Here is a 27,983-nt window from a genome sequence, read left to right as displayed (position 1 = left end):
TAGCAGCAAATTATCAGACCTTTTCTTATTCTTACTACACGCAGGCTAACACAACTGATTCTGATTTTTTTTGTTTATTTATAACTTTGTCTTCTCTGTTACTGTGTTGCTTAACCTTGCTAAGGTTTTGAAGAATTGAAAGGACCAGAGAAACACAAAACCTTGCGGCCTCTGATCACACCTCACCTGTGTGCATTTAGCCTGCACCTCACTGCTTTTAATTTCCTCTCTAAAAAAAAAAAAAAAAAAAAAAACTTCCTCATTTCTGTGTTCCACCCCTTTAACTTAAACATCATTGTTGATTTTCCTGTTCTCTTACTTTAAGCCAAGATATGCAAAGCAGCTCATAAGAGCTTGGCAAAACTGCGTGTATCAAATTGAAAACCACGCTTTAGTACTAATTACAAAAGTACTGGTGAGCATTTCCTCACATATGTAAAAGTTCTTTTAAGCAATATATGCATTTAATGATATATATTTAAAAATTAAGTCCTCAGACTGTTACAGCTGTCATTGTCACTGATGTTTACTTGCTGCCAGTCATTATTTTTAGTCATAATTAAGATCTCAGCTGCCTCTGTCACACTCCAGGAGCTGAATGATGAGAAGCACCATTATTTCTGCTTCTGCATGATTTGCTGCAAGGAAATTCCAGAATTCCTGGGCAGCACGGGATGCTGCTGCTTTGAGAGGAAGGTTACATACCCGCTCCATCCAATGTCTTAAAGAAACTGCATGCTACCAGCTAACAGCACACAAGAGTTCACTAAACAAAAATTCTAAATCTCACTTTCAATAAATTTCCCAACACCATTGCTCTTGGAAGTTATCTTGTCACTTCGCATCTCCCTAACAAGCCACGTCACCCGTCTATTTACAGCGAACTCCCCACCCGCACAATAACACTTCAATGTAAACACAGCTCTACCCGCTGACGAACAGCCCAGGCCAGGCCCGCGAGGCCGAGCGCTCCCCTGCCCTCCCGCTGCCAGAGCCTGCCCTCTCCCCGCCTAATTTGATTCGTGAAAATGCAAAACAACCGCCTCCCTTCGGGGCGCTGAGGGCGGAACCGCAGCAGCAGCGCCCGCACTGCCCGGAGCGAGGCCGGCGCTGAGGCACTGCGCCGCCATTTCGCGGCCCGAGTTCTGCCTAGCGCGGGGGAAGGCCTGGGCCGAGCCGGGGAGCTGGGCCTGTCACGGCAGAAAAGCGCGGGGCCCGCGTCAGGAAACGAGGCCTGGCCTTGAGGCACAAACTCTCCCCACCCCCACCCCCGTTTCCATGACGACCGGCCCCATGCCAACACGCGCCGATAGCACCAACGGCGCGAGCAGAACGCAGAGCGGGGAGCGCCGCTAAGCCCCGCCCCTTCCGGCGCAGCCGCCACTCAGCTCGGGGCACGCGCGGCGCCGTTAGAGCTGAGCCATGGGCAGCGCGGAGGGGACAGGTAGGCGCGAGCCGGGGTTCTGAGGGGACCGCCCGTCTCCGCTGCCCTTTGGGGCCTTTTAGGCAGACGTGATGTTGCTTAAAGGTTTCTGTTTTCCTCCTCGTGGCGTGGATCCATAAGCTTTTAATGCTCCCTCCCTTTTCCCCAGCCACGCTTTTCAACTGGTAATTGTGGAGGTGAATGGTTTCTAGGACTGAACTGGAGGAGATGCTGCTTGTACATGCCTCACAGCTAGAACTAATAAATACTGTAAAGCGGTCTGTGGAACTGAACGAAGAGCAGAAATGGAAAAGCACTTCTCCTTGCGTACAGAAAAGCAAAAGCAGTACCCAAGAGGCCCTGTCTAGGAACCCTGCAGCCCTCTTTCTTCTTTTTTTCCCTTCAAACAACGTCATTGCTTTTCTAGTACTGTGAAGTCCATGATAACACTCACTGAGGTGCTGTTTTCTTTCAAGTACCCTAAAGCTCTCAGCTGTGCTTCGGCTGATGCTGGCGTGTGTCATTCCTCACACTGCTCACACTTCTCTCTGAAGGAAATTCCGCTGGGCACGAAGCAGAGTTGCCCCGATCACACCAAGCACTGAGCCCGCGTGTGACTGGCATCGGCCTCGTATCGAAGGCACCTGGAGTGGTTCCATCATTCACCATAACTAACCATGTCTTTATTTCTGTGTCTTTCAGTTCTGTTTTTACTATACTGTACTTCTTTATAGATTGGGTCGATGTTGCCAATGATCTTTTAAGGAGCTGTCACTTGAACCAGCACATAAAGCATCTCTCAGAGTGCGGAGCTGATATATTTGTTCGTCTTTATGAGTCGATCTTAGGAGAAAAGGTACCAGGTGGGAATACTAACTCCTAAAGATGCTTTTTCTTGCCTCTGCATATTTTACAATGAACAAATTAAAGTTCACAAAATTTGCACTAGGTATTGAGTGTGCTGAAGAACAAAAACTATTTTACTAGTCGGTGTTCTTGGGTTCAGTACTTCAGCTGACAGGATCCTTGCATCTTCTAGTGGGTATACTATGTTTATGCGTATTTTTCATTAAAGATTTCATACAACCATATAATTATTGAACTTTTCACCAAGTATACAAGTCATTTTTTACTTACAAATTAGTAGTTTTAAACTAAAAGTAGTTTAGTAAAAACAGCAGCAATAAGCTATCAATTTAGATAGTGTAAAATGTACGTATTTATTTTAAATAGATTTCATAGCTACTCCTAGAAGTCAAGAGGACGATGCACATAATGTACAAGCTGTAATAGATTCTCTGGCACTGGACTACTTGCAGGTCAGCTTGTCACACATCACTGGTGAGTAGTCATTGTAATGCTGACAAGCACGATATGCATTTGGTTTAATTTGAACACTTCATAAGAACCATGTCCTGAATACTATATAAATGTAATGTTATATAAATATACATGTATATATAATGTTTACAGATATGTGTAGTGGGATTAGATACAGAATCTGTATCTAATCTGTTATTAGAACTGAAAATATGCAACTTTAGGAAGCTTTTAAGATATATTCAGTTTATGGGTGCAGCTGTGCATGAGTGACCAGCTACTCTCTGAGCTGACACCTTCACAAGGATTTCCAGTCATATTCAGAAAACTACTGTTCTTTGAAGGCTTTCAAATTAATTATTAATAAATAATAAACTAGTAATTATTAATATGTGACCGTACCTTCTCTTAAGGCGAGAACATTGTGAAAGGAGAAAGGGAGTCAATCAGAAACCTCCTTGAAATATTTGATGGCTTGTTAGAGTATCTTACAGAAGAAGTCAGTGAATCCTCTTCTCAAAATGGAGGTGAGGAGACAGATTTCCAGGTTTAAGGTATTGTGTTCTGATAATACATTATTATGGATTTTCCAATCCAAGCCATTCTATAATTTTAGATACCATCTTTATAATATTTTTAAAAAACACATAATTTTTAATATATATTAAGACTTTTAAACTATTTTGATAATAATGGTGATAAAACCTTTTAGTTAATATGTAGAATTACTTTTCCTGAAAATTAATGCCTCTTGATTATTAACAGATGAGACAAATGTACTGCCCAATAGCAAAATTCAAATTGCATCTCCAGAGCACCTGGAAAGCAATGCTGGTCAACTTATGCCACCTTCAAAACTTTCATCAGTTGATGGGTAAGAATAACTTCGAATACATGCATTGACACAGTGTTACTATTGTTTTTGCACATCTGTAGAGCAGCTGGTAGTTCTCAGTAACACGAAAGGAGGAAGCGTACTCATCACATCCTTCAAATGGAACATGAGCTTTCTCCTCTAGTTGAACAGAAAAACATGTCTAGATCTTTTTTTTGCTTTGAAGAATTCTGATGACATTGTTTCCCTTAAGCTTATTTTAGCTGTGAAACAAAATTCATTAAGAACTTTGTCCCACTTTTAAATGATTGCATTTTAGTTTAATTGCATTAGATCCATCTTCCTAACTTCTACGTTGGTTTGTTTTGTGGAAGCTGGCCTCTCATGTCCTGCACTATAGTAGCCAGCTGACTGATGGGGACTCTTCTTCATCCCCACCTTGTGGACTGAAGAGGCAAAGACTTCTAGAGTAAATATTTTATCCCTTCGTATTCCTCTTAGGTCCCAGTCAGAATGTTTTGTTCCATTGTGTGACGCAGCTGATTCAGAATCTACCAGTGAATTAATTCGACTTGGAGATACTGCTTATTCATTCTCAGAGAGAGGGGAAGGTGAGCTTGGATAAATATATATTTTAGAGACTAATCTGTAGTAGCATTTCTACAGATAGCAAAATTGTTATCTGCCTTGCTTATACCAAAACAGTTAAGCTGTTCAAATGTCTCAGTGAATAAAAATAAATAAGTAGCAAAATGGAAATTCTGCTTTTGAAACTCCATTCAAATTTAAGTACCTGTGCTGTTAAGTCATTTCCATGCATATACAGAAATACAGATTAATCTAAAAAAAGTGATATGTATGCTCAAGGTAGCCTACATTCAAAATTTAACAGTGCTGTTCTGTGCAATCAAACAAATATGGTAATTAACATTAGATACTTAATCTTTCATGTAATATGCATGGATTATATACAGAAATAACATGCCACTTTAGTAGGTAACACTTTTCACTTCAAGTTCTTTATATTTGTCTCTTAAGGATTCTTGGAGTCCATTCAGAGCACTGAACTGCCCAAAGAGTGTTTGAGTTCCAGTGCTCAAGGACTGGGGGAGCCGATACGCCAGGCTGTCCCTTTGCTACCTCCATTTCAGCCTGCTGAAGCCAGGTGCTGTGATCCTGGCCAGAGAGATCACCAGAGCCTGGGCAGCCAGTCAGCAGCTTTGGTTAACAGTCAAGAACTGGAATCTCCTACTGTAAGTAAAAACCCATCCTTTGATTTTTATTAATCAATACTCCATTCTAAAACCATCTAATTGAGAGGGGTGTTTATATTATACACATGGAGATGCATATTATGCACATAATCAATGTACCTGCACAGTTTGCAGGATAGTTGACAATATAATTATGGTTGTATTCTCGTAAAGCTAGCAATAAAATCAGCACTGATTGCCATACACAGGCAAACCTAACGTATGACCTTCCTGCACAATTTTTCTTGCTTTTTCTTCCAGCTTGAAATGTCACTTACACAAAATGCTGAAGATGTTTCAGGTTCTCTTCTTCTGTCAAGGAAGATCCCTGGTGAGAGAGAATTTTGCTTCCTACAGAACAACTCCATGTGTCAAATGTTGTCTTTAGTTTTATTTGTAGTACAGGAAACAGAGTCTTAAAACTACTAGTGCATCTATTTAAAATTATTCTTTTTTTTGGTATATAAATAGGTTACTTCCAAGCTGTTCACTGTGCTTGAGAAAAGAGCCTGTCCCCAGTTCAACTCCTTTCTTACTTAATCCAGTTAAGATGTGCCTGTACTACAGAGAGCAGTTCTCTGGATGAGCTTATTCTGAGCTGGGGGACGTGGCCCAAACACGCCATTTTCAGACTGGGGAAAAGGTTCTTAATTGCTCTTGTAGAAATGGTTCAGAAAGTAGTTCTCATGCTTATTTTCTCTGTTGCCTGGGAAACACTGATTACCTTTCTAGTTTCCATAGCACTCCTATGACACTGAAAATCCAAAACCTGAAAAATTACTAAAATGAATGTCATAACTGTGTAAACACAGTTCCCTTGTCATTATGTTCTCTTTGAATGATTAAGTTAAAAAAAATAAATCTGTGGCCTTTTGTAGCTGTTCCTACACTAATAGGCACGTTGCAATCTGCATGAGTGACTAACACTAACCTGTCATCTGCTTCTGCAGCAGGAGATAAGAGCGTCTCGAGTGATGCTGAGGACAGTGTGAAGGTAGATGTTGCAGCTTTACCTTCTTTGAGGAAGCTGACTCAGTGCTTCTGGATTTCCATTTCCTTTTCTTGTTATTTTGTGGCAATTCTGGGCTTTTGGGCTTCTCACTTCAATGTAGGAGTACAATTAGTAACGCAATATTGTTACACCATGGCTACATACAGTTTACAAGTCACATCAGTTCTTTCAGGAAGTGTTTGCTCTAGGAAGTATAAATGCCAGTACCTATAGAGTTCTAATTAATCACAAGTTGTTACTAGTTCTCTTTGTTTTATTCAGAGAGGACATTCACTTCCTTTCTCTGAAGTCTATCAGTATTCTAAATTAGTAAGAATTTGGTTTTATGAGGTTGTTTAGATGTCCATAAAATTGAAATGTTGCTCCCTTTCTAAAGATGACTGAATTGCCTGATTGTATACTTGCGTTTTATTTTCTGGCATTGTCCTTTGCTTTTCAAACCCTACCGATACAAAACCTGCAAACTGTTCAGCAGATGCCATTCTGTGACTGTACTGGAAAATACTTTTTTTTTTTTTTTTTTTTTTTGCCTTCTGCAGCCACAAGAGGTACTCACAGACCTGTCTGCTTAAAGCACTGTCTTGCTTTAAAACTCATTTTCAGTTGGTACATTTGCAAGTGTATGTACACTAACCCCGAATTACTCTAGTTTGAATAGATAAACTGCCGACCAATACTAAAGCATTGGCATAAGGACAGAAGTGATTTATTTTAGTATGTTTGCTTTGAATTGCTGCTTAGTCCATACTCAGCAAAGTTCAGCTTACTTAGTGCATTACTTGGCACTAATCCCAGGCTAGTGAGGCAGCACACAGGGACACTGATACGTAGACTTGATTATTCTAATTCAGTGCCTTAGCTGTAGATGGTTCTTAAACTGATCTATATTTTTGCTAGCTTATTTCTTTAAGCATCTACTCCTCTAAAACACGCTATTGTTGGTCAGAGGATATGGACATAGAAGTACTAGTATATGTGTGTGATCATACGGTTTGAGATGCGTCTCCTATAAATGCTGTTGTGGGATCTCTCCTACCATAATCTGTGGTATTTCTGAGCATTACTGCGTAAATCTTAATAAAATCTTAACTTGCTCATAATCATTTTTCTAGGTTCCTTGGGTATACGGGGCTTCTACATCTGCTTCACACTTAGAACAAAAGTTCTCCTTACACACTGAACCAGTAACACAACCTCCAAGCCCTGAATCAAGACATCTGCCTAGAAAGAAGAGGCAAGTTCAGTTTTCTTGGAGCTGAGCCATGCTAGCATTTTCCTGTACTGTTTTCCTCCTCTCTCCAGCATTTTTTTTTTAAGTGAGGCATCTTTCTGAGATGCACAACTGCATAACTTCAGCAGAAACCTTTCCTTCTTCCATCATGTGTGCATTTTCTTAAATACAGTTATAGGCCCTTACTCAATGAGCTTTACTTCATCCTATAAAAATGTGCTTATACAAAAAGTGAACTGGAATTGTATGAGGTAATGTTTATCTCTAAGTTTTTAGAATAGAAATGAAATCTGTTTTGTTTTTTGCAGATATGAAAATTCTACCATAGATTCACTTGAAGAGCCTCTTTCCCAAAGAACAACAAAGGAAAACCTCTCTAAGCAAGAGCTGCATCAAGTGTCACAAAAACTTTCTCGCAGGTTAAATGAACTAGATTCAGTAAGTAAAATCTTTATTGTATCCAGACAAGCTAGCCTTAGAAATTAACAGTGGGAAACAATAATATAAATGTAATATTAATGAAGAAGTAATCTACAATTAACACTGGATTTGGCAGTTCTAAATTTGAATGAACGATTGAACCTGACCCCCTTTCCTACAAACCTGTCCAACAGATGTTAAAGAGAGCTTTGGGTGGGCATACCAGAGAAGACGTGACAGATGATGACAACGTGTCTCAGCACAGCGACAGTGTCATGGATTACCGCAGAAGGAAAGCTGAGCGAGGTAATGATTCTTATGACACGTAAGTTTTAGAATTGGAAAAAAAAAATCATTCCTATGTAAAGTTGATACATTGAACTACACAGTTTTACTAAGTTCTGTGCTGCGTCTCGGTGGCAATCTGATTTTATAACAATCTCATATGTACACTTGGATATAAAACTATCACATAACTTGATCTAATCCACATGCACAACATTATACTGCAAAGTGGAGCGGTTTATGACCCTTGTGGAACAGTCTCTGTTGTTACCTTTAAATGGCTTTGCTGCTTTATCCTTTCCCATCTTAAATATCTCTTAGCATTCCTACTACAATAAAAGTCCCCACACATACAATTCAGAGTGGGGATAATCCTAAAAGCAAAGGCTTTAGCTTTTTGTGATTTAATTTGTGCTAAGTATTTTGATTTTGCTGTGGAGGGTTTTTACTTGGCTGGAGGGTTTTTTTTGTTTCAAGTTAGATAGTTACTGAAACACCTCTCCTTACAGACACACCACACCTCAAGTACCCAAGCAGGACACGATCCCTTTCTCCACCATCACCCTCATCTCAGCATCAACTTTTCTCTGAGTTAGAAGACATACTCTGCAGCAATAGAAAAGGCCAGATGAAGAAAATATGCAATGAGTTGCAAAAAGAAAGGGATGAAAGAACAAAAAAAGCAAAGGTAACTCCTGGGTTAGACCTATTAGTCATTCTTAGTACCATTACGCTAAGAGTATTAGAACTGAATGTCCTTACTGACTGGAGGCATTTGCCCCACTTTTATGATTTTGTACTGTTGTATTTGTAGACTGCTAGACAAAGATGTAGGCCCCACATTCTGCAGGTAAAAAATGTTTAAAGTGGAAGAAACAATTTTTACTCATATGCTAAAAAAGTTAATGAAGTATCTACCCATGTGGACTGGTTATTTTCTCTGCAAAGTTCCTCTTATTTTTGCTTTCTAGAAGGTTGCTAAAGCTTATGAAAATGAACTAAGAATTTACGAAGCTAGGGAGAGGCTTAGACTTTCCAAGCTCAGAGAAGAAGTCAAGGAACTGGTATGTAAAGCGTTAATTTGCTAGTTATTTTAAAATTGGTCTAAATACTCTGTCCAGGCACTGTGCAGATCTTTTGGGTACAAAAACACCTAGACTCCTGATGTTGCACTTATAGAAGAGCTGTATACTACTGAAATACTGAACAGAGGGACAGCTTTTCCAGAGACAAAAATATTTGTCCCTTGGTCATATCTAAAATTTTCAGCACTTGTAGGTAATTTTCTCAGCAGCAGAATAACCATCATACTCTTTGCATGAAGTGATTCTAGAGACTGTGACTTAAATAACGAAAGCTAAGTCAGAAGATAGCTTCTGTAGACTGGCCTCATCTCTCATGATGATTTGATGTTACTAGTTGTCTTTCCAAGGACAAGTCTGACTAGCGAGGGGCTGTAGGCCCTTCTCAGGTATTTCCTACTTGCCTCCCCCATTCCCCAGGCCAAGAACTAGCTTGATATGGTTGGATCCCCTACATAGTGTAGGTAATTTGCTTTTTATTGTCATATGTATATGTTTTTTTTTTCAACTACTCTAGAAGTCATTTTTTTGTGCAAGGATGATCTTCTACTACTATGAATCTGGCAGAAGGGTTCTTAAACACTTTCTAGTACTGCTACTTTCTTACATAGTACTGGGCCATCAAGGAACTCAGGTTGCAGCGCTGTGTCACGCTGCTGTGGGACGCACTGGCCACTTTCACAGCGTTTGCAGAAGCAGTCCATAGGCTGCTGCAGTACTGTTAAGTGCTGCAAAGAGCTGAGGTTATGCAATAGTGAGATTTAACCTGTATTTGAACCCTGGCCTGCATTTGGTAAATTTTCAACTTCTGAAGAATTCAATTCAGTATCTCCAATTTCTCATTCTACAATTTTTAACGCCATTTAAGTTCTGATACCCAAACAACGCCATCTGTCAGTCTTGCCCTTCTCATACCTGTTCTCTGTCTGTTCTACATCTGCTCCAAAGGAACAAGAATACAAAGAAAACATCTTTAAAGAATCTCCAAAAATCCCTCAGCCAGTGAAGGTTTATTCTAGAAAAACCACACCTTGGAATCCCAGATACAGCCAGTGGGTTCCAAAACGAGGGACTGTGAAGCCAAGGAAAGCAGCTCCAAGTAAGAAACAAAACTATACTTGGTGGAAAACTGGCATCCTTTGAAAGCGTGTGTTGAACTCCAAGCATAAAGGCACTGGTCCAACATATACCAGTCAGCTGTAGCATTTTCCCCTTCTTATGACCTCCATATGTCTGGATTTTTGTTACGGAAGATAATGCTTTAAGTAAATGTAAACCACCCATGCACAATTCAAAACTCTGACCCACTTGCTACCTCCTTAAACTCTCCTGGATTATTTTCAACGCTTGTTTCCATTCCTGCTACTCCTGTGCTTGCTCCACTATACTCTGGGCTCAGTCTTTCTTCTCACTTTTTTCTTTTCCTGAACATGTGTTATTTAAAACTGGGCCTCTAGCTTTAGTGGGTTGGTGCTAAACCATATGCAGGTGGGAGAGCAGAATGTTTGGTAGGAAAAGACCCCGCTGTTGTAGCAGTCATGTTGCCATGGGTTTTGCTGAGTAAGTGATGCTCCAAGAACAGCGAACAGAGATCACAGACTCAGTACTGCCAAACAGCATTATGCACATGTTTGTGTAAGGTCGTGTACAGTCCCCTAACAGGTCTGAATGTTAGTCAGGGACACTACTGGAGTTCTTTGGTTTGTTTTTGTTTAAGTGTTTAAGGGGCATTTACTTGGTTAATACCCACTTGTTTCATCTCCCTGTAATTTATTTCATGCCACTGCGATCAAAGATGTAATGAGAACGTGCAGGTTGCAAACCAGTTTGTTTTCCACCTATTTATTTGACCTGTTTCTGCCACTGCTAAGTTGCTAGAGCCAATGAAAGAGACAGAAAGAAAGTTGTGACTGACTACTGACAATCTGAACCATCTGAAGAAAGAAGGGGATACCTGTCTAAATTGGATTAAACATGGTAAAGGGGAGGTAATGAGGACTGAGCTATAAAAGCAGTTCTTCAGCAGAAAATAAAAAAAAGCCACTTACTTGGGATTGGTTTCTCAGCTGCTGCATTGAGAGTGATCCTGTGTGCTGCTGAGTTGAGCTTGACATCATCAGAACAGCGTGGTAGTTACACAGTGTGTTCGTTCTAAAATATTTCCTAACTTAGGCTGACACTGAGTGCAAGAATTTACCACTAAATGTAGACTCCAGGAATTTACTGCTCACATCTTTCTTTACCTTGTAGTGAAAGTCAGGGACGACGACCTCCTGTTTCAGCTACTGGAAGAGTTTCCCCACCTGCATATTTCCCAGCACACTATGAACAAAATGTGGCGGCAGCAGCTCGCACAGACTGAGCAGCTTAAAGCAGCTTCCGGCAGGGCTAGACTAAAACTCCAAAACGAAGTGAGTGCTTGTATTCTTACCTTTAAGCATCAGCAGGGATAGTAATTCTGACAGAAGGGTAGCACTCATCAGTTCGTATTTCGTAGTAAAATCATCCTGACTCTGTATGCAGCACGGATAAGGACACGCACATCCTTTCACACTGTATGTCTCAGCTGTGAGGTAGAGCACGGACACTGCTTATTTACACTCGCATTTCTACGTCACAGAACTTATGTCATATTTGTAAGTACTACGTTATCAATGTCATTAGGAGCCAGACAAACTCTCAAACAGACAAAAGCTCAATTAACAGTGTACAGTGTCTACAGGAAAGCAGCTTTCACTGCTGTTGCCCCACGTTTTTACTAAATCTCTACTGAAGATTCCTTGGGCCTGTTTTTGACAGGATAGCATGTGCAACTACAGCAAGTTGATAAATAATATTAAATAATAAATTATAATAAGTAATACTTATTAGAGGGTAGTGATAATATATTCATTAGAGGAAATAATGATTCATTAGAAATAATACTCATTAGAAGAAACAGTTTTTCAAGGAAAAAAGAACTTTCTTCCTAAGATGAGGTGGTTGGTTAAATAGCGATGTACACACATCTAGATAGTTTTTATCAGCAACATGAATAGAATGTTCATTTCTATACTAGTTTATGTAGTAGTGACTGGGATTGTTAGTGCTTTTCTTTAAAAAAGTACTTCATAGTTTTAAGTGCTAATTCTGAACAGTTTTGTAGTTTAAAACGTATCCGTGTCATGCAGAAGTTGATTGCCTCATGCACATTAACTCTCAATAGAGACAGCATAGTAAAAGGGTGTTATTTCTGGTACAGCTCCTACACACAAATGCCTGTCCTGCAGAATGGCAGAAGTAACTTTTTTTTTCTTTTTTAAATTACACCTCCAGGTTCAACAAGCCCTGAAGAAGCACGAGCTTCTTGTGGCAATTATTAAAAAAGATCAAGACCATAACAAGAGACTGGTACGTCCTCTGAAGGGTATTTGTTACGTAACATGGAAACCTTCATGTTGAGGTAGCTAGAATGCATACTCCCTGTTCATTAAAGGGCTTCCTTATTTTATGACAGCTTTGTACCTTTTGAGTAACTGTGGTCTCAAATGCCACGTAACCTCTTTGCTGCGTGGCCATCTGGAATGGAACACTACAACTACATTTAGCTGCTGCATTAAAACACAAATAAGTTGAGAACACACGAGGAAGAAAAACTTCTGGCCCTGGTTTAAATGTTAAAAACACCAGCAACTATGGCAACGCTGACTCCTTAATTATATAGTACTGGCAACACTGTGCTAAGACAGAGGTGACTACACCGCATTTATCATTTAAAGCTTTAAAATTGGGATAAGGAGTTTCTTAGTAAAGGACCCACTTAGAAATGATGAACAAAGCTTGGCTTACAGCAAATCTCTTGAGAGCTTGGTGGTCTTACAGCGACTTTTTCCATTTAGCAAGAATTTAAGCAACGCATCTACCGCCAGAAATGGACTCAGAATAAGGTGAGAGAGAAACGCCAGCAAGTTGTTAGAGCCAGGAAATACTACGAAGATTACCGTGTCCAGCTGCGTGCCAAGATGATGCGGGCTAGGACAAGGGAAGAAAGGGTAAGTCCAAGATGTTTTGCTTTGCAAGTATGGAATTCTTCTGTATTGTTTGGACGCCATTGCTAGGGACCTGTCGTATTGCAGTACAAATAATGGTAGAAGAAGACAGAGGCAACTTAAGTGAACAGAATGCAGGAGCCAGGATTAAGTGGCTGGGCGGTCTAAGCCATGATGAAATGTTCCTTCTTTGGAAACACTGAGAGTTGAAGGCAGGCCACTGTAAAACAAGGAAGGATGCTTGACAGCATTAAGGAAAGGAGGAAAGGGGTCACTGTCAGTATGGAAAAACAAGGCTAACATCAAGACAAACTGGAGAACTGAGTTTTCAGAAACAGTAGAATTAAGAGGTTGTTCCTACAGCTACTATCCAAAGAAAATTAACCTAAATCTGCAGTTAAGGAAACTGACTGCCTTTGTTAAATAAAGGGGACTTCTTGACAGATGAACTCTATTTTAGGGCTGCACATCAGAACTAAGGTAAGCCAGCAGAGCTATTGTATTTTACAAGAGTAAATGCACAGTTCTCACCTTTTAAAGTCTGGGAAGTTTTGTGCATTAATTCACAGTTATTGACCTGAGCACTGTTTGTCTCTGACGCTGTACAGCCGTGTTCTTTTGTACGAATGAGAAGTGTGAGAGCAGGCAGGCTGGATTTCCTGTTACTGGAAATCTGGATGAACATCCTGAATTAGACAGCAGAGTACAGGGTGGGCTGTAGCTCCACACATTCAGAGTTTAGTTCATATAGAAAAAAAATAAGTCTTGATCAATATATCCTTGCTATTCTAGCTACTCTTATTCATCCTGACTGAACAAATATGAAAAATGAGCTTTTAATAAGAATTCCAGCTAAATGGATATTACAAATACAGCTCAGCTGTGTCTGTACCACTAGCAGTAGATGTGTAACTGTACGTCTTCAGGGGCAACGACCCTATCTTGTGCTCATCCTTTCGTGAGGAGATAAAGCAGCTGAAAGAGGTTAATACATACTTACAAAGCCATGTATTCAAATTAAATTGGTTGATCTAAGCCTTATACTCTGGAAGTTTAGTGCTCCCCAAAGCAACAAAGCTTTTGAAAGTTTCTAGGAAAATTTTGTTTGCTTTTTTAATTGTTGGCAGATATTTAAAAACTTATTTGAAGAAGGCTTAGAAATTCAGAAGCAAAGACTAAAGGACCTGAGAGCATACGCTCAAGAGATGCGTGCTGAGCAAAGAAGAGAGCATCAAAATGAGCTGGAGTCCATGGAGAACTACTACAGAGATCAGGTAAGTTTAACCTGCACCTAAGGTTAGTTAATATTTTTAATACTAGAAGCTTTTCATTTCTTTAACTGGTTCAACCCAAACATCTATTGTGTTTAGTTCTCCATGCTAGCAGAAACTTTATCTCAAGAACGCCAAGAAATCCAAACCAGAGAGAAAGCACAAGCACAAGTAAGGATTTCTGATTTTGTGTCAGTGTCTCCTTTCTTTACGCAATATGGCTAATTCCTGTGTTTTGTTTAGATGCTGCAGAAAACAAAAAGAGAATTGAGGTCAAGGATGGAAAAGGAAATACAACAACTGCAAACTGCAATAATGCAAAATGATGATGAAACCTTTTTTCAAGAACTAGAGGCAGACAGACTCAAATCTAGACTTCAGATGGCTTCCTTTCAGTATAACAAAAGTGGTTTCTCTTAAGACACAGTAAATAGCACTGCAGCTCTCTGCCTGAGCTGGAGGGAGTCTCTGAGAAGTGCTGTAACAGGAAGATGGCGTGCTGCTGTTCTGTAAGATCACATCTGTCATCTCGATGTGCCAGACGTGTAGTTGTTGGTACCTGGAACTTTGAGCACTTTTATGATTAATAAAGTTTTAAACTACTTTCTACTGTGTTAGCAAAGCTGAAATGATGTTAGAATTTTACCACGTATTTACACAATTTGTTTACCTTTTTCTTCTCTTAAGGAAAGCAGTTCAATTTTTGCTGAACTTTGAGAGGAGGCATCCATTCACTAACACAGAGATGAACTCCTTTCCAAGAAACCATTAACACAAAAGCCAAGAGTAAGACCTCTTTTGTTTGACTAGGACAATCAGCACAACCCTTATTTTAGGTAGCAGGCTGTAAAAAGACTCCAAGAGTTGAAGTATTTTCTCCTGAGACAAGGTCGGATTAATTAGTGCTATTGTCACATTTTAAAGTAAACAATTAAGAAAAACTGAAAACTTTTTAAACCATTGATGCTGTGACAGTGCAAACAGCATACAATTTATTGCTCAACTTCTGCATGGGTACATACATTAAGTACTTAAAAACCATTTTATACAGATTTTTTTGTTAAAGCTCATGTAACAGCTGGGTGAAAATACAATGATATCAATGCTAAAACACTCTGTAATAAATACAATGGAAATGATAAACTAAGAACTGTCAGGTTGTGGAGGAGTAATTACACTTGTATAAACTAATTACAGCTACAGACAAAGCTCTGAGGATGTGGCAGAGCTGGAAACCTACTACATAGTGTAAAGTACAACAAATGGCACCTGGTAACTAGATGGTGCTGTTTAAAATCTGAAGCACTTGGAGCATGCTACATGAAGCTGAATGATGCATTCTTATGGTATAGAAGCAAAGCTTTTACTTCCATCAATGCAGCTAGTTTAAACGCACCAGAAGTTCTATACAGATGTAGTGTTGTAGAACGAGAATTTAAAAACAGCTTGTGTGCTCTGGACTTTAGTACAACACAAAAATTTGGTAAAAATAAATCAGTTTAGGGAAACTGAAACTATGTGCAAAAAAATTAGAATACATACTGTACAAAGCACCATTACAAAACTCTTTACACCGAGAAATTAAATCCTCTGAAATTCAACTGTGTACTGTATATTTGAAATCTACAAAAGTTCTGTTCATAATTAAACATTCATATGAAAAGCAACAGCATAAAACCATGATGTGACAATTCTCTAAAACAACTAAAGACTGGATAAAGTAAAACCCAGTAAGAGGGACACACTGAAATAAATATTCACATTAATCATGGGGTGAAAGTCCAAGGTTAAAATGCAATATTAGGCTTAGCACCTTTTGGAGGGGAAAAGTAGCTGACGTGATCTTGAAATACAGTTTTGCAAAGGCATCAACCCTTAAGGTTTTCTGATCAAGGTGACTCGGTGATGAGGTGCTTTCGTTAAAGCTCTCGGTCATGATGAAGGTAGAAAGGCACTCAAAATACTTGGTATACTCAACCTCATCTGTCAGCTGTGGAAAGTCAAATTTATCTAGTTTTGCTTATAATATATTAAATTTATAATATTTATCTGTGACAATTAAAAAAAATTCTCTATGCCGTATCAAAATGGTTGGTAGAACACACAGACGTGCTGCTAAGGCTGCTGTGAGAACCAATGGTATTTATCAGCTGATCTGCGCTCTATTTTCTGCAGAGCTCATCTCCTCCCTCCTCAGAAACGCTTTTATGTTTTAAGGGCCACAACCAGGTGTTCGATAACGAACCAGCCCAAGGAGGTGAGCAGGGGCAGCTTCCTAGGAGGGTACAGACGGCGCGGTCAGGACACACTACGGGAACAGCTTGAAGTGGTGCTGGCAGGGCTGGCTGGTGGAAACAACAGCATCCCTTCCTCATGGAGCCACCAGCTGAGCCCTGACTTCTCCCAAAAGCTGGATCAAGCTGGATTTTACATCTGTCATGCTTCCATGATCAGGGTGGCCGCAGCCATAGCCTGAGCAAGAGCAGAATTAAATCCCTTACACAACACTGATGTTTTGATCCTGCGTCAGTAATTGATGTCAGACCTCCGAACTTGAAGGGGTGAGAGGAGGACCTGGGGGTTACCTAACGCGGTGGTCCCCAACCACAGGAAGCAGTAACAAATAAGAAACGCACTGGGCAACATCCCACTTTGCTTTCCCAGACAAACTGGAGAAATACAGTGGTAGCTTCTCTAGTAAGGGCTCCTGAACATAAGCAAAGGTACCAGGCATTTTAAAAGAGTGCAGCAGTCCCCTGAAATGAGGAAAGAACGGCCTGATATACTTCAAACCTGGCTGTCACAGCGAGCTTCTTGGCTTCATGTTTACATCCCTAAGTAGCCTCACCTCTGCAGCCAGCCCAGAACGAGGAAGCAAGCCTCTGAGAACAAACCTTCCAGCAACAGCCATACAAAAATATATATATAATCAAATGAACATGTGGATTTGGCTCACCAGGTTCTTACCACAATTCTAGAAAGCAGTCCATTGCCCGCTATTCTAATACACAACATCCAGTAGTAGTTTACTCACTGCGGCAGTCAGATTTGGCAGAACAAAATTAAGTTCAAGCTCCAAGGAACAAACAGAAAACGAGCGGGGTCACCGTGTGACTCACACTGCTGCTCACATCCCGGCGTTCAAGCACGTCCAACTCCCTGGACTTCCTTCTTATTGGCAGTGTAAAAATAGTGCACATTTGAGGATTAATTGTAACCTACGTTAAAAAACAACGCTGATTGGGAAAAAAATGCTATCTATTCCAGAGCTTCTCACCGAGAGGAGAATGCCACTGTGTTAAATGGAGCGATTCACCCACACACCACGACCAGATGAGACGGATCTTCGCTGAGATTGCCCAAACTTACTTCAAAATTCAGTTCCCTCTACTGGTAGTGCATTTTATTCCCCTTTGCAGAGATCAACCCATGTTATAAATCATATATATACTTACTTCCATCCCTACAATCAATAAATTATGTGCTTTTAAAACCTCATTTTTGAAGCACATCGCGTATTTCAGTTAATACAACATTTTTAGTTTTACTGCCGTTTTTCCTTAGTTGTAACTTAAACCCACGTGTCACGAGCAGCTAGACAAAGATTAAAATAATATGCTTCACCTGACAGATCTTTAGCATCAACAACTTATCGTGCGATTTGGCTGCATTCAAACAAGCTTTGGTCGGCTGGATAGGATGGGTTCTGAACTGAACTGCAGACAGGTTGCTGCTGTCAAATATTACCTCATCAACACGCGCACCAAGTTGAAAAACGCAGTGTTTAAAGTCAAAAGTCACAAAAAATATTCTTGACAGACTTGTTAGAAAAATGCTGCTTAAAAAAAAAATCAAAACGTCTGCTCTTCATTAAAAAAGGTCTATTCCACATGTTAACACCAATACTGTGCCAAACGCAGTATGTGTCACTCACACTAGAAGTTTTGTTTAAGGAATCTGACGAGGATATAAATAGGCCCCAAAACATCGTATTTGTAATTCATGCTTGAAAAATATAAAAAAAGTTCCCTGTGGCAACGTTAGTTGAATGTACATTGCAGAATATAATGTTTTACTATAAGAAAATGCAGTAACATGTAAGTGGCTTTAATTAAAAAGATTAATGATTCTTTCAGCCAATTTTATGCAAAAAGTTAGAATAATCCAAAATACTTTTTCCAAAAATAGCAGGTATAGATGCTGGTCAGTATCATACATTTAAAACAGGCTGAAACGTGACTTGTACCGACTGCTGAAGTTGTTTCTTGGTATCTGAGAATAGAAATCAGGTAGGCAAATATAATAGATTACCTTTTACAAAAATAGTAGTAGTCTTTAAGTGTAGAATACTGCTTAACTGTTGAAATGTAGGAAAAGTCAGCATTCTGTATGTTCAAGGTATTAGTTTTTAATAGCAGCTGAATGATCCTGTGGCAGGAACCACAGAACCTATTTTCTTGAAAGAAAAAAATTGCAAAGTTGTCCTTTCCCTCACAGTGTCCTAGTGTAGAAAAGGGAAAGGTTCCTGTATTTCAAGCATTTCTCGAGTCTTGATGAGGGAAGGGCGTTCCGGCTGACAGGAGTATAAATAGAGTCTCAGGTAAGCCTGGGAAGGGTCATTCCACAGCAAACCCACATGTTTCTTCAATGGCAGTTAGCAGCTTCTCATATAGCTTGTCATAGCTTTCGTAAGGAGGAATGTCTATTCGGTTAAAGCTGCAAAGACAAAGCAAAAGCTTCAATTATGTGGATCTTAAAGCCTCCCCTAGCGAAGTTCTGCTGCGTTTCATTTAACATATTTGAAACACTTCACATAAAGGTTTTCACACCTTTACTGCTCTGTGACAGACAGCATTTAGGATGTCATAAAAGGAAGAAACACCGCTAGAACACTGACAGCAAATCTACGTATCACAAGAGACCTGAAGAAGTCTTACCAGGTATGAGCTTTCGGCAAATTATTAGTGCTGGCATCAATCTGGTGTATTGTAAATAGTCGTGGGCCTGCAGCACCTGAAAATCCAGAAAAGATCTCTACTACTACTGCATCACATAGTTTGAAATTGCTTTGTTGAACTGCAACAAGAAAAGATGGTAACAAAACACACAAAAAAAGAGAGAAGCTACGCACAGAAGCTGAGGCCATAACCAGGCAGCAAAAAGCCAGAGGAAACCCATAGCACCTAACAGCCAGATTCTGCCCCTCCACCCACACAACGTAACCGTGCTGCTGGTTCTCTTTCAGCCATGTAAACAAGAACAAAGCACCAACAAGGAAAAAAGTAAGATACCTGTTTTACACTGTGCACTATACAACTGTAACACTTCTGACCGTCACTTTCCCCACTCCTCCCATGGAAAGAAACTTCTGCAGCTCTGTCCTCCCATTGTAATGGGCATTGAATAGTGGCCAAACTGGACAGAACTGTCATAGATACCTTTTTTTTTTTTAATAATTCTGTGACATTACTTGACTGCATAGAGTCTCACAGTCTCTTAAGCAGAGTCACAGTCTCTGCTAAAGGAAAGACCGTAGCACAGCAGTCTTTCAGATGCAGTCAGTATATGCTACGATTCCACAAGGCCAGAAGAGGTTACACACGCCCTAACCTCTGTACAGCTGGCGTATTTGCCTGAGCAGACTGACATTTAAGAATGTAATCCACAGCACCAATCTTTCTTATGGGGACTCTCTGCTGTCAAATAGGAGTATTAGCAAATAATACTGCACTACTGTACGACCACAACTCAAATCTGAAACCTAGCAAGGTCTATCTTCAAATCTCTAGGAAAACAGGATTCGTTTGTTCACAGAAACTTTTTTTTTTTACTAGTATAGTCATACTAAAACCAACTAGCACTACTTTCAAGTGTTCTCAGGCCACTACCATTGCTTAAACTGCGTAGTCCCTCCCCGATACTATCTAAACACTTGAAGTAACTAGGGCCTTGAAAGCCTCGATATTCCTGAGCTTCTAATGTTCCTGAATATTTTGGAGCTCAAGAGCAGAAGAAAAGGGCAATGAGGTCCTCTACCCAATGAAGAGATGATGAAGAATAAATAGATTTGTGTAGCAACTGGCTTTTGTATGTGGTAGCTATTACCACAGAATGTGTGTTCTCCTGGGATCTTCTACCTACTAAAATGGATTGTGGTCCATGCTTCCCTGGGCTGTTTCCTCTCATCATGTGAAAGTGTAAAACATGGTAACTATGGTATTAATGGAGCAGTGTGGGTTACAGCCAGAGCTGCTGCAGCAGAGATCCAGAGCCTTGACTGAAGCTCAGAAAACAGGTCAGTAATTAAGTAGATTGCTTCCTTTGCCAGGGCTGCCTGTGATTATGTTGCTCTTACAATTAAAACAGCCCAGATTACTGAGCGCCTCTGCTGTCAGAATCACAAGAACATTTGCTCCTTGCCGGTGTTTTCTGGTCATGGAGCTGTACAGATGAGGAAGGCTTGCAAAAGAGAGAAATGAAACAATAATCTTCCAGGAAAAACACGCAGAGAACCCTGCTAGGATCTCCACTGATCAGAATGGATTGCTAGAAATGGAAGGAAGCATGCAACTGAAACAACAGAACCGTTTACAGCTGAATCAGAAGGTAATGAACAAGCTCACAAAAAGACTATTTCTGTGATTGTTATTCATCAGACTGTTAAATATTCCCTGAAAAAAGTCACACAGCAGCCAACCAGCCCCATTTTTAGCTAATGCTTCTGTGATGTGTCTCACTGCTTCCTCCAAGCACAGGCATTTGCAGTTGCTTGGGGCCAAACGTTACCTTGCAATGCCTTGAAGCCCTGCAGAGGCACTCTGGATGAGCCAGTCACGAACTGGAGAAGTCGTGCTCTCCTCTCTTCATCAAAAAACTCCACAGCTTTCCAGAACCATTTCACAATGTTGCTGTCTGGCGTACAGTGTTTTAACCTAGTATTTGCCTTCCAGTCATTAACATCAATTTTTCCAAGTCCACAAATGATGAGCTGTAAATTTAAAATACAATTAATGAGGAATCGTTAGTAAAAAAAAAAAATGGTTTGGGAACTACCCAAGCGATGAATAACTGATTCTGAAAAACTGACAGATTTTATTCCAAAGGCAAATTATAACCTCTCAATAATATTAGGCAATGCAAAAATACAACATTTTTCTTTAAAATAGAGAAAAAAAATCTTAACTTTATACACAGTCAATTTTTCAAATTACCTTAATTCTATTACAAATCCCACCAGTTCATAAGCTCATACAAAAACGTCTTCACCTGTCAACCAAATACGAGAAGACAGATTCCACCCCACGCGTGAAGGAGCGTTCCTAATTGCCATTTGCACTCAGTGCTTCTTTCCAGACTGTAGCTAAGGGTGCAGCATGGCTTGTCCAACTTCTGGACCCTCAAAAGTATTATTATTGCTGTTATTATTATTACCATACAGGTAATACAAGTAAGATTTCTCTCCCTAAGATGAGCTTTTAGCACTTCTAAATAGAGATCCACAATCGAGTGGCTTAAGCTCAATAGGAAATGATTAGAAAGACATTTGCCTGTGACTAAGAACAGTGAATCTTCACCTTCCTGGGTTAACAACATAGCTGGCTCGTTGTTGAATAAGAATATTCGGGATAAAAGAACAGCACTGATATTCCAGAACAAGAAGAAAGCATTAACAATTTCATTAATAATTTAGATTGTGGCCATCTTACATGGCAAAAAGATCAGCCCTGCAGCTGACAGACTGTATGTTAGATTTCAGTTCTAAAAGAAGCCTGAAATCTACGGAATTTGCCTTGAGATGCTATCTTGTCAAGATCAGCATCCACATTTTCTAACACATTTGTTGGTGACAGAACCTTTCCTTATGCTGCATTTACAGGGCCAGCTTATTCTGGTGTAACTCAGCTCTGCAGAGCCACGTAGCTGCCTGACACCCAAGTCAGTAAGTGGCACTGGAGAGGCGGGAGGGACTGACAGACTGTTTTCCTGTTGTTTTTTCAAAAAAAATTAATTATTGTTATTTTTTAAGGTATAGAAGAGAGTCTCCTCGTCTATCACTTCCACAGCTGCTAAGAAATGTTGCATTGAGAACCACTCTCCTAGCTCTCTCAAAGATGCATGCCATCCATGTCAGAGACTGCACGACCTGGTAACCTCTTATACTAACTGTATTTTTTGTAGCAGTGCACCTGCAAGACCCCTGGAGCACTGGGGATACACCCTCACATGTTCCTTAGTCTCAGAGGAGTGCCTTAGGCTTTTATTATTACACTTGACAACGTAACATAACATTAGTGTACTGACCTCTAACTCTTTCTCATCAAATGTCTTCAGCAGATGTTGTGGGATTACTTCATTGAATCCCTTCTGTAGAGCCAGAAACTGAGCTTCAATTCCTCGTAAAAATCGCCAGTTTACATAAAGTCTGCAAGCATGTTAAATTGGATTTGTGAAAGGTGTATTCAAACATAATAAACCTGCAATTTATCCAGCCCCCCCCCCAAAATGGCCTTAATAACACGAATATGTAACAACAGAGTAACTGCACGGCCACCCAGAAAAAAGAAAAAAAGGCCACAAAAGCTGTAACACTTAATTACTTCAAGTGCATAAAAGTTCCTCCCATGGGAAATACCAGAAACACTGAAAAAGATATTGCTGTACCTGACATATTCCTTTTTGTTCTCCTCTGTCACTGGGATGCTTTTGCCATTAGGTTTTAGCTCATGTTGAATAATTTCCCCGTATGCGTTGTGTTCTACACAAAACGTATGGTCTAAGACTCCTGTAATGTCATTCTCACTGGTGGAAAGCAATAAGCAAGCAACTCAGTGAAAACATTCTGCAAACACATTACATCCATAATTCTTCTGACAGACATCAGAATGTAGCTTTTGAGTAACATCTAGAAGCACCGCTTGGAAACAAGAGGTGAACATCTATTTTTGCTATATTACATTTTAAGCCATCATAGAATGTTCAATGTTTGTTTTAATAACATGTTAACTGTCATAAATAGGCAAAAATCAATAAACAAATTTATGAATAACCGAGCACTTTACAGCTCAGTGATCTCTTATTCCCCCCAGATTTGAATACCTTGAGCATGTTAAGCCTTTAAAGAAGCCGAATTGTGCATGTAAGAAAGATGTTCCTTAAACCTGCCCGGGTGGGAGATCAAAACATGCTTTAGGAACACATATCATGTTAATTGAGACACACTTCTAACACTGTAAGATATGATGCACAGTACATACAGTATCCAAACCAAGCTGTTATGAAGATCAGGGTCAACCAACTCCATATCATCCAACGTAATTGGCTTCCCTAGCAACTGCTTATAGAAAGGCAACGTGAAGCCGCCGTCAATATAGTGTCCGTGAAACACAGCCATTCCCATTATCCGTCCAACAAAATGGAAATATGATAAGTGTTCCTGGAATGGAAAGAAAAGACTAAGCCACCTAAATAAGACTCCTAGATTGTATTTGCTGAACATTTAACTAAATTTCAATACAACTTAAAAAAAAAAAAAAGAAAGAACAAAAAAAACCCACACCACCCAACACATACCCAGAGCTGTTTGATTTCCTTCTCTTGTTTTTTTTTTTTTTTTTATGTACAGCACATGGAGTACCTTGCTTCAAGTCCAGAAGTCTTACTATTAAGAATCAAAAACTTCATTTCTCCCAAAGGAAACATAAACCAACATCTTACAGAAAATTAAGAACGTTTGAGACATTTCTTTGATCAGCACTAAAAAGAAATTGTTATTGCATAAATTCAGTCACTAGCAATACTAATATGAGAACTAGATTCTTAGATCTAGAACATTATTCTCCACAGGTACCTAATTTCTAGGTCACAAAAGCATCATTTTTCTGAACTCATCAGTCATACCGGGTTAACTGCAGAATCTGGGTTGATTTGCAGTGTATAGATATCATCTCGGGAGTATTGGAAGAGACCATAATATGGATTCAACATTTCATGTGACAATAGGTACAGCCACTCCCTGAAGAACAAAAAGAAGAAAGCATTTACAGAGTACCTTAGAGAAATTAATTTGCATACTGAGAATCTTTTCAATCTTTTCAAAAGGCAGCTATGCACATGTTTAGATAAGGCTGAAATCTGAATTATTTTTACTGGTTCAGTAACTGCACAGCACCTGTCAGCCTGGCATATTTCCCAGCCTGCCAAGATTTTCCCTCTGGTTATCACTTTCCAAGAGTTACCCATTACGATTCTGTCACCAAGTTGAGTGTTTAATGGTGTAAATTCCCAAATACCCAGGCTTTACTAACTGATACCAAAGGCATGTCTCACATACATGATAGTTCTCTGATGCAATCTGTAACGTGCATTTTGATTTATTTACAAGAAATTAGTTCTCTTTTTTAGACGGTTTTGTTCCCTTGAAAAGACTATCTGAAAAATATATACTCTTCTGACATACAACGTTACTGGAATAAATAGAAACAAGAATAATTTAAAAAGAAAACGAGCTGCCTGGTTTAGGAATCAAAGCAGGGCAGCTGGGGAAAGGGGTGGAGGATGCACTGTTACCTGGCAACACCTCCATAATCAAGGCCTTCCTCGCCACGGAACTTTATCATTAATCGTTTCCACAGGTCTTTTGGCCTCATCTTCATGACTTGCCTGTAGGATTCCTGTGAATACACAACACGTTATTTTATTAAGTGCTATTTACAGACAAGAAGCTACTGCTGCTTATTAGAAATGGAGTTTCAGAATCTAAGTCCAAAGGGGATATTATTTTTCTAGATACTAACCACTGGTTCTCCAATCACAAACTGTTACATAGTGTTCTATAAATGTGATAATTCCTCTCAAATAAAACAGATATGCAAGAATAATTGCCTCCAAATTTCCAGGGCTGTACAGTGATCACAACATTTCCTTTTCTCATTTTCACATAACTCACCCTCATACACAAAAAAACCTTATATCAGTAAACTTTTGTTTTACAACAAAGCTCTCATTTCTGCAGTATGAAAAGCCAAGAGTGGAACTTCTACTGACTAGACAATGAGCAAACCTTCACGAAGCATCTTAAGATGGTTAAGCATCTTAAGCATCAATGCCATCCCAGTAAACCTATGGAATTACTCCTCTCTCAGTAAGACTTCAGCAAAATAAAAAGAAATATAAATAGAAATATATATATTGAAAAAGAAATATAAAAAGAAAGCTGAAGAGAGGCAAACCAAATCCTGATTTTAAAACAGAATTAATTCAAAGGTTTTTTATTTATGTCCAGTAACGATGCCCCCCCAATCTTCAGTTTTGCAGAAGAGAAGAGGTAGGCATGCCTGGGACACTTCAGAAAAAAAATATAATAATTTCCACTGCTTTACAGCAGCCCTTCTCCTCTTTCTTTTTCAGTTTATTATGAAGTGATTTGACTGTCTCCAAAGGGAATACCAACACAAGTATTTCTTGGCTGGAAAAACGGTGACAACACAGTGGGGCTATCGTGTTTGTGGGTGGAGTAAAAACACAACAGGGATGGGTGGGATGGGTGATAAAGTTCTTGAGACAAACTGTTCTCTACAAAAGCCAATGAATTATAACTGCGTTTCATCAATTCATCACAATTATTTTGCTGAACAATCTCAGAAAATAAAATGCAAGAATCCCAACATGGGTGCTTCTGGTCACTCGGATGCCTACAGAATTCATACAACAGATCTGTTCTGGAAAAATACAGCACCAGGCTTCAACATTTTGTGTAACTGAATGACTTCTTCAGACAGTTAGGGATAACCCTCCTCCCCTTCCCTCAATGTTAACAAATGGGTCAAGTTCTCAAATTACCTCAAAAATCTCTTCCCTGGAGACCTCAATACGACAATGGCCAGCTTGAGGTTGCTGCTGTGACAGCTCTTGCCTCAGGATCTTGAGTTTCTGCACCAGGTCTCGTTTGTACCTTGGCACAGTCAGACACTCTGCCTCATCTGGAAGCTGACACAGGGACACTACCTGCTGCTGCTGCTGGTGCTGCTGATCTTTAAGTTGATTCTGGCGGCTAGAAACAAACACAGCTGTTTGCAGATATTCAGGTCATACATCTCCTGTTTTCTTCGTGTGTTTCTTAAAGGTTAAGTCTTAGTAACTCAAGTACTTTCGATTTACTATGATTATTACCGTGATTACACTAGAAACATTCAGGCCTAGTAAAAAATAAATTCGGAGAGATTTTATCCTGACTAAAGACATATGCTTCTGTCTTTCTTGGCAACTATCAGTTGTTTTTAGAGTTTGTTATTTCTATTAGTACTACTCTACAAAGTATGTAAAAGGTTACAGCACGATATAATAAGGTATTAACCATACAGTTTTACTGCTAAGCTGCTGACGCTGAATTTCTCAGATACCATTTCCATATTTCCTTTGCGTGTTTTGCCTTCCTCCAATTTAAAATTCAGGGATCTGCCAAACACTATGCCTCTAATCTACACTCAATACCATAGTCTGTTTTAAATGGCTTGTATGAAAAAGGGTAAGCTTACAAGAAGATGTTTGTACTGGCAGCTTGGCAAGGACCTTGTCCCTTGTACCTGGCCTAGTCTGGACCACAGGAATGTGGGGAGCTCACATGTAACTAACTGGCACAGATAAACAAGTATTTTTACTAGCAATTCTAGGAGATTTTGTAAATCTAACTTCTTACTAGACAAAGTTAATTTTGAGCAGAGATGTCCTCCCTCGTGTCACCTCTCATGTAGGTGTTTTTGTATGACCTAGCTTTTCAGTACGGCACTTCCGAACAGGACAGGATAAAAGCTGTATTTTCCCTAAAACTTGAGAAGCACAGCTTCTGTGCAGGACACATGATAATACCCTAAATTTATTGGATAAATAGAAAAAGGTCACAATTCAGATTTTTTTTTTTCCAATGGAATGTTAGTAATTTTTTTCAACATCAAACACCACACATATTACATAGAACCACACACAACTTCAGCATATTTTAAAATTTCAGTCTATTGCCTGTTTTGAAACAAAGTCTACTGAGGAAGCTCCCTTGACCAACCAAATTTCGTTTCCAGCAGGCTTTCACCACCACAACATTCATCTTTGGCCATTAAAAAAAAAAAAAAGTGGGAGCGTCCCCAATTTGCCCCGTGGCTCTGACAGCTATTCTGTTATTTTCAAACCTTTTATTTAAAGTTACTTTGCATGAGCCACGTTCAAAGGAAATTTACACCAGTTAACTGGGATGATCTTTATCAGTAGTCTTACAAACCTACCATCTAGAAACCCCCGCGGTGACACACATTTGGATCAGCTCAGCAACAGCCGAAAGCTTATTATTAATATTATTATCTTTTTGCATCTGGGCTATAAGGAGAGAATAACGCGCAGAAATCCAATTCTGTCACGATGCCCTAAGATGCAGAACTGTGGAAATAGGCTTAATTGATTTTGTGAGATTCAGTATTCTCTTGATTGTTTTTAAATAAGGTAACTTTCACTTTATTCCTAAGCTGGTCAATTTATTACAATAAACTACAGTTATTTTAAAAATCAATCCCAAGAAACCAAACCATTACAACAGCTTACACTGATACTCGATGTGGTTCCAGAATACAGCTCTACGTCATTTGTGCTACATGCAAGATATTTTTGTACTTATGATTAGTTCTAAATATGAATCTCAATTAAATTGTATTTAATTGATAAATTAAAGCAGAACTATTCTGTCTTCTGCTTTTTCAAATTCTGTAAGAAGAATCTTATGAAAATATCCCTTGTATATACCTACCAGAAAAGGTAACAAAATATAGTGAAGTGAGCAT

General features: G+C 39.4%; 2 protein-coding genes across 6 annotated transcripts in view; one reads left to right on the top strand and one right to left on the bottom strand.

Annotated features, from left to right (window-relative positions):
* Positions 268-14,769, top strand: CEP95 (centrosomal protein 95). Of its 3 annotated transcripts, none has more exons than XM_021414744.1 (21): positions 268-1,444; positions 2,158-2,286; positions 2,657-2,764; positions 3,157-3,270; positions 3,509-3,617; positions 4,080-4,189; positions 4,617-4,831; positions 5,093-5,162; positions 5,782-5,825; positions 6,956-7,077; positions 7,383-7,512; positions 7,689-7,800; positions 8,289-8,467; positions 8,751-8,843; positions 9,810-9,960; positions 11,112-11,272; positions 12,177-12,251; positions 12,740-12,892; positions 14,017-14,163; positions 14,260-14,331; positions 14,404-14,769. In XM_021414744.1, exons 1-21 carry the CDS (start codon positions 1,423-1,425, stop codon positions 14,578-14,580), a joined length of 2,493 nt encoding a protein of 830 aa, XP_021270419.1. In that variant the 5' UTR covers positions 268-1,422; the 3' UTR covers positions 14,581-14,769. The 3 variants fall into 3 exon arrangements, with proteins under 3 accessions (XP_021270419.1, XP_021270421.1, XP_021270420.1); XM_021414746.1 differs by having other exon boundaries at positions 1,425-1,444; positions 2,158-2,279; XM_021414745.1 differs by lacking the exon at positions 268-1,444 and having other exon boundaries at positions 2,141-2,279.
* Positions 15,108-27,983, bottom strand: part of SMURF2 (SMAD specific E3 ubiquitin protein ligase 2) — a 59,561-nt gene continuing 46,685 nt past the window's right edge. For all 3 annotated transcript variants that reach the window (XM_021414747.1, XM_021414748.1, XM_021414749.1), the window contains 9 exons: positions 25,999-26,209; positions 24,727-24,830; positions 24,058-24,172; positions 23,415-23,593; positions 22,822-22,959; positions 22,462-22,582; positions 20,947-21,148; positions 19,098-19,173; positions 15,108-18,876 (listed from right to left, as the gene is read on the bottom strand). In XM_021414747.1, coding sequence (XP_021270422.1) covers positions 18,777-18,876; positions 19,098-19,173; positions 20,947-21,148; positions 22,462-22,582; positions 22,822-22,959; positions 23,415-23,593; positions 24,058-24,172; positions 24,727-24,830; positions 25,999-26,209 — 1,246 coding nt within the window. In that variant the 3' untranslated portion in view covers positions 15,108-18,776. The remainder of the gene's footprint in view (positions 18,877-19,097; positions 19,174-20,946; positions 21,149-22,461; positions 22,583-22,821; positions 22,960-23,414; positions 23,594-24,057; positions 24,173-24,726; positions 24,831-25,998; positions 26,210-27,983) is intronic.

The sequence above is a fragment of the Numida meleagris genome, chromosome 17, assembly GCF_002078875.1.
Source record: "Numida meleagris isolate 19003 breed g44 Domestic line chromosome 17, NumMel1.0, whole genome shotgun sequence".
Classification (NCBI taxonomy): domain Eukaryota; kingdom Metazoa; phylum Chordata; class Aves; order Galliformes; family Numididae; genus Numida; species Numida meleagris.
The sequence above is the reverse complement of the archived record's forward strand: the minus strand, read 5'-3'. Positions and strand labels throughout refer to the sequence as shown.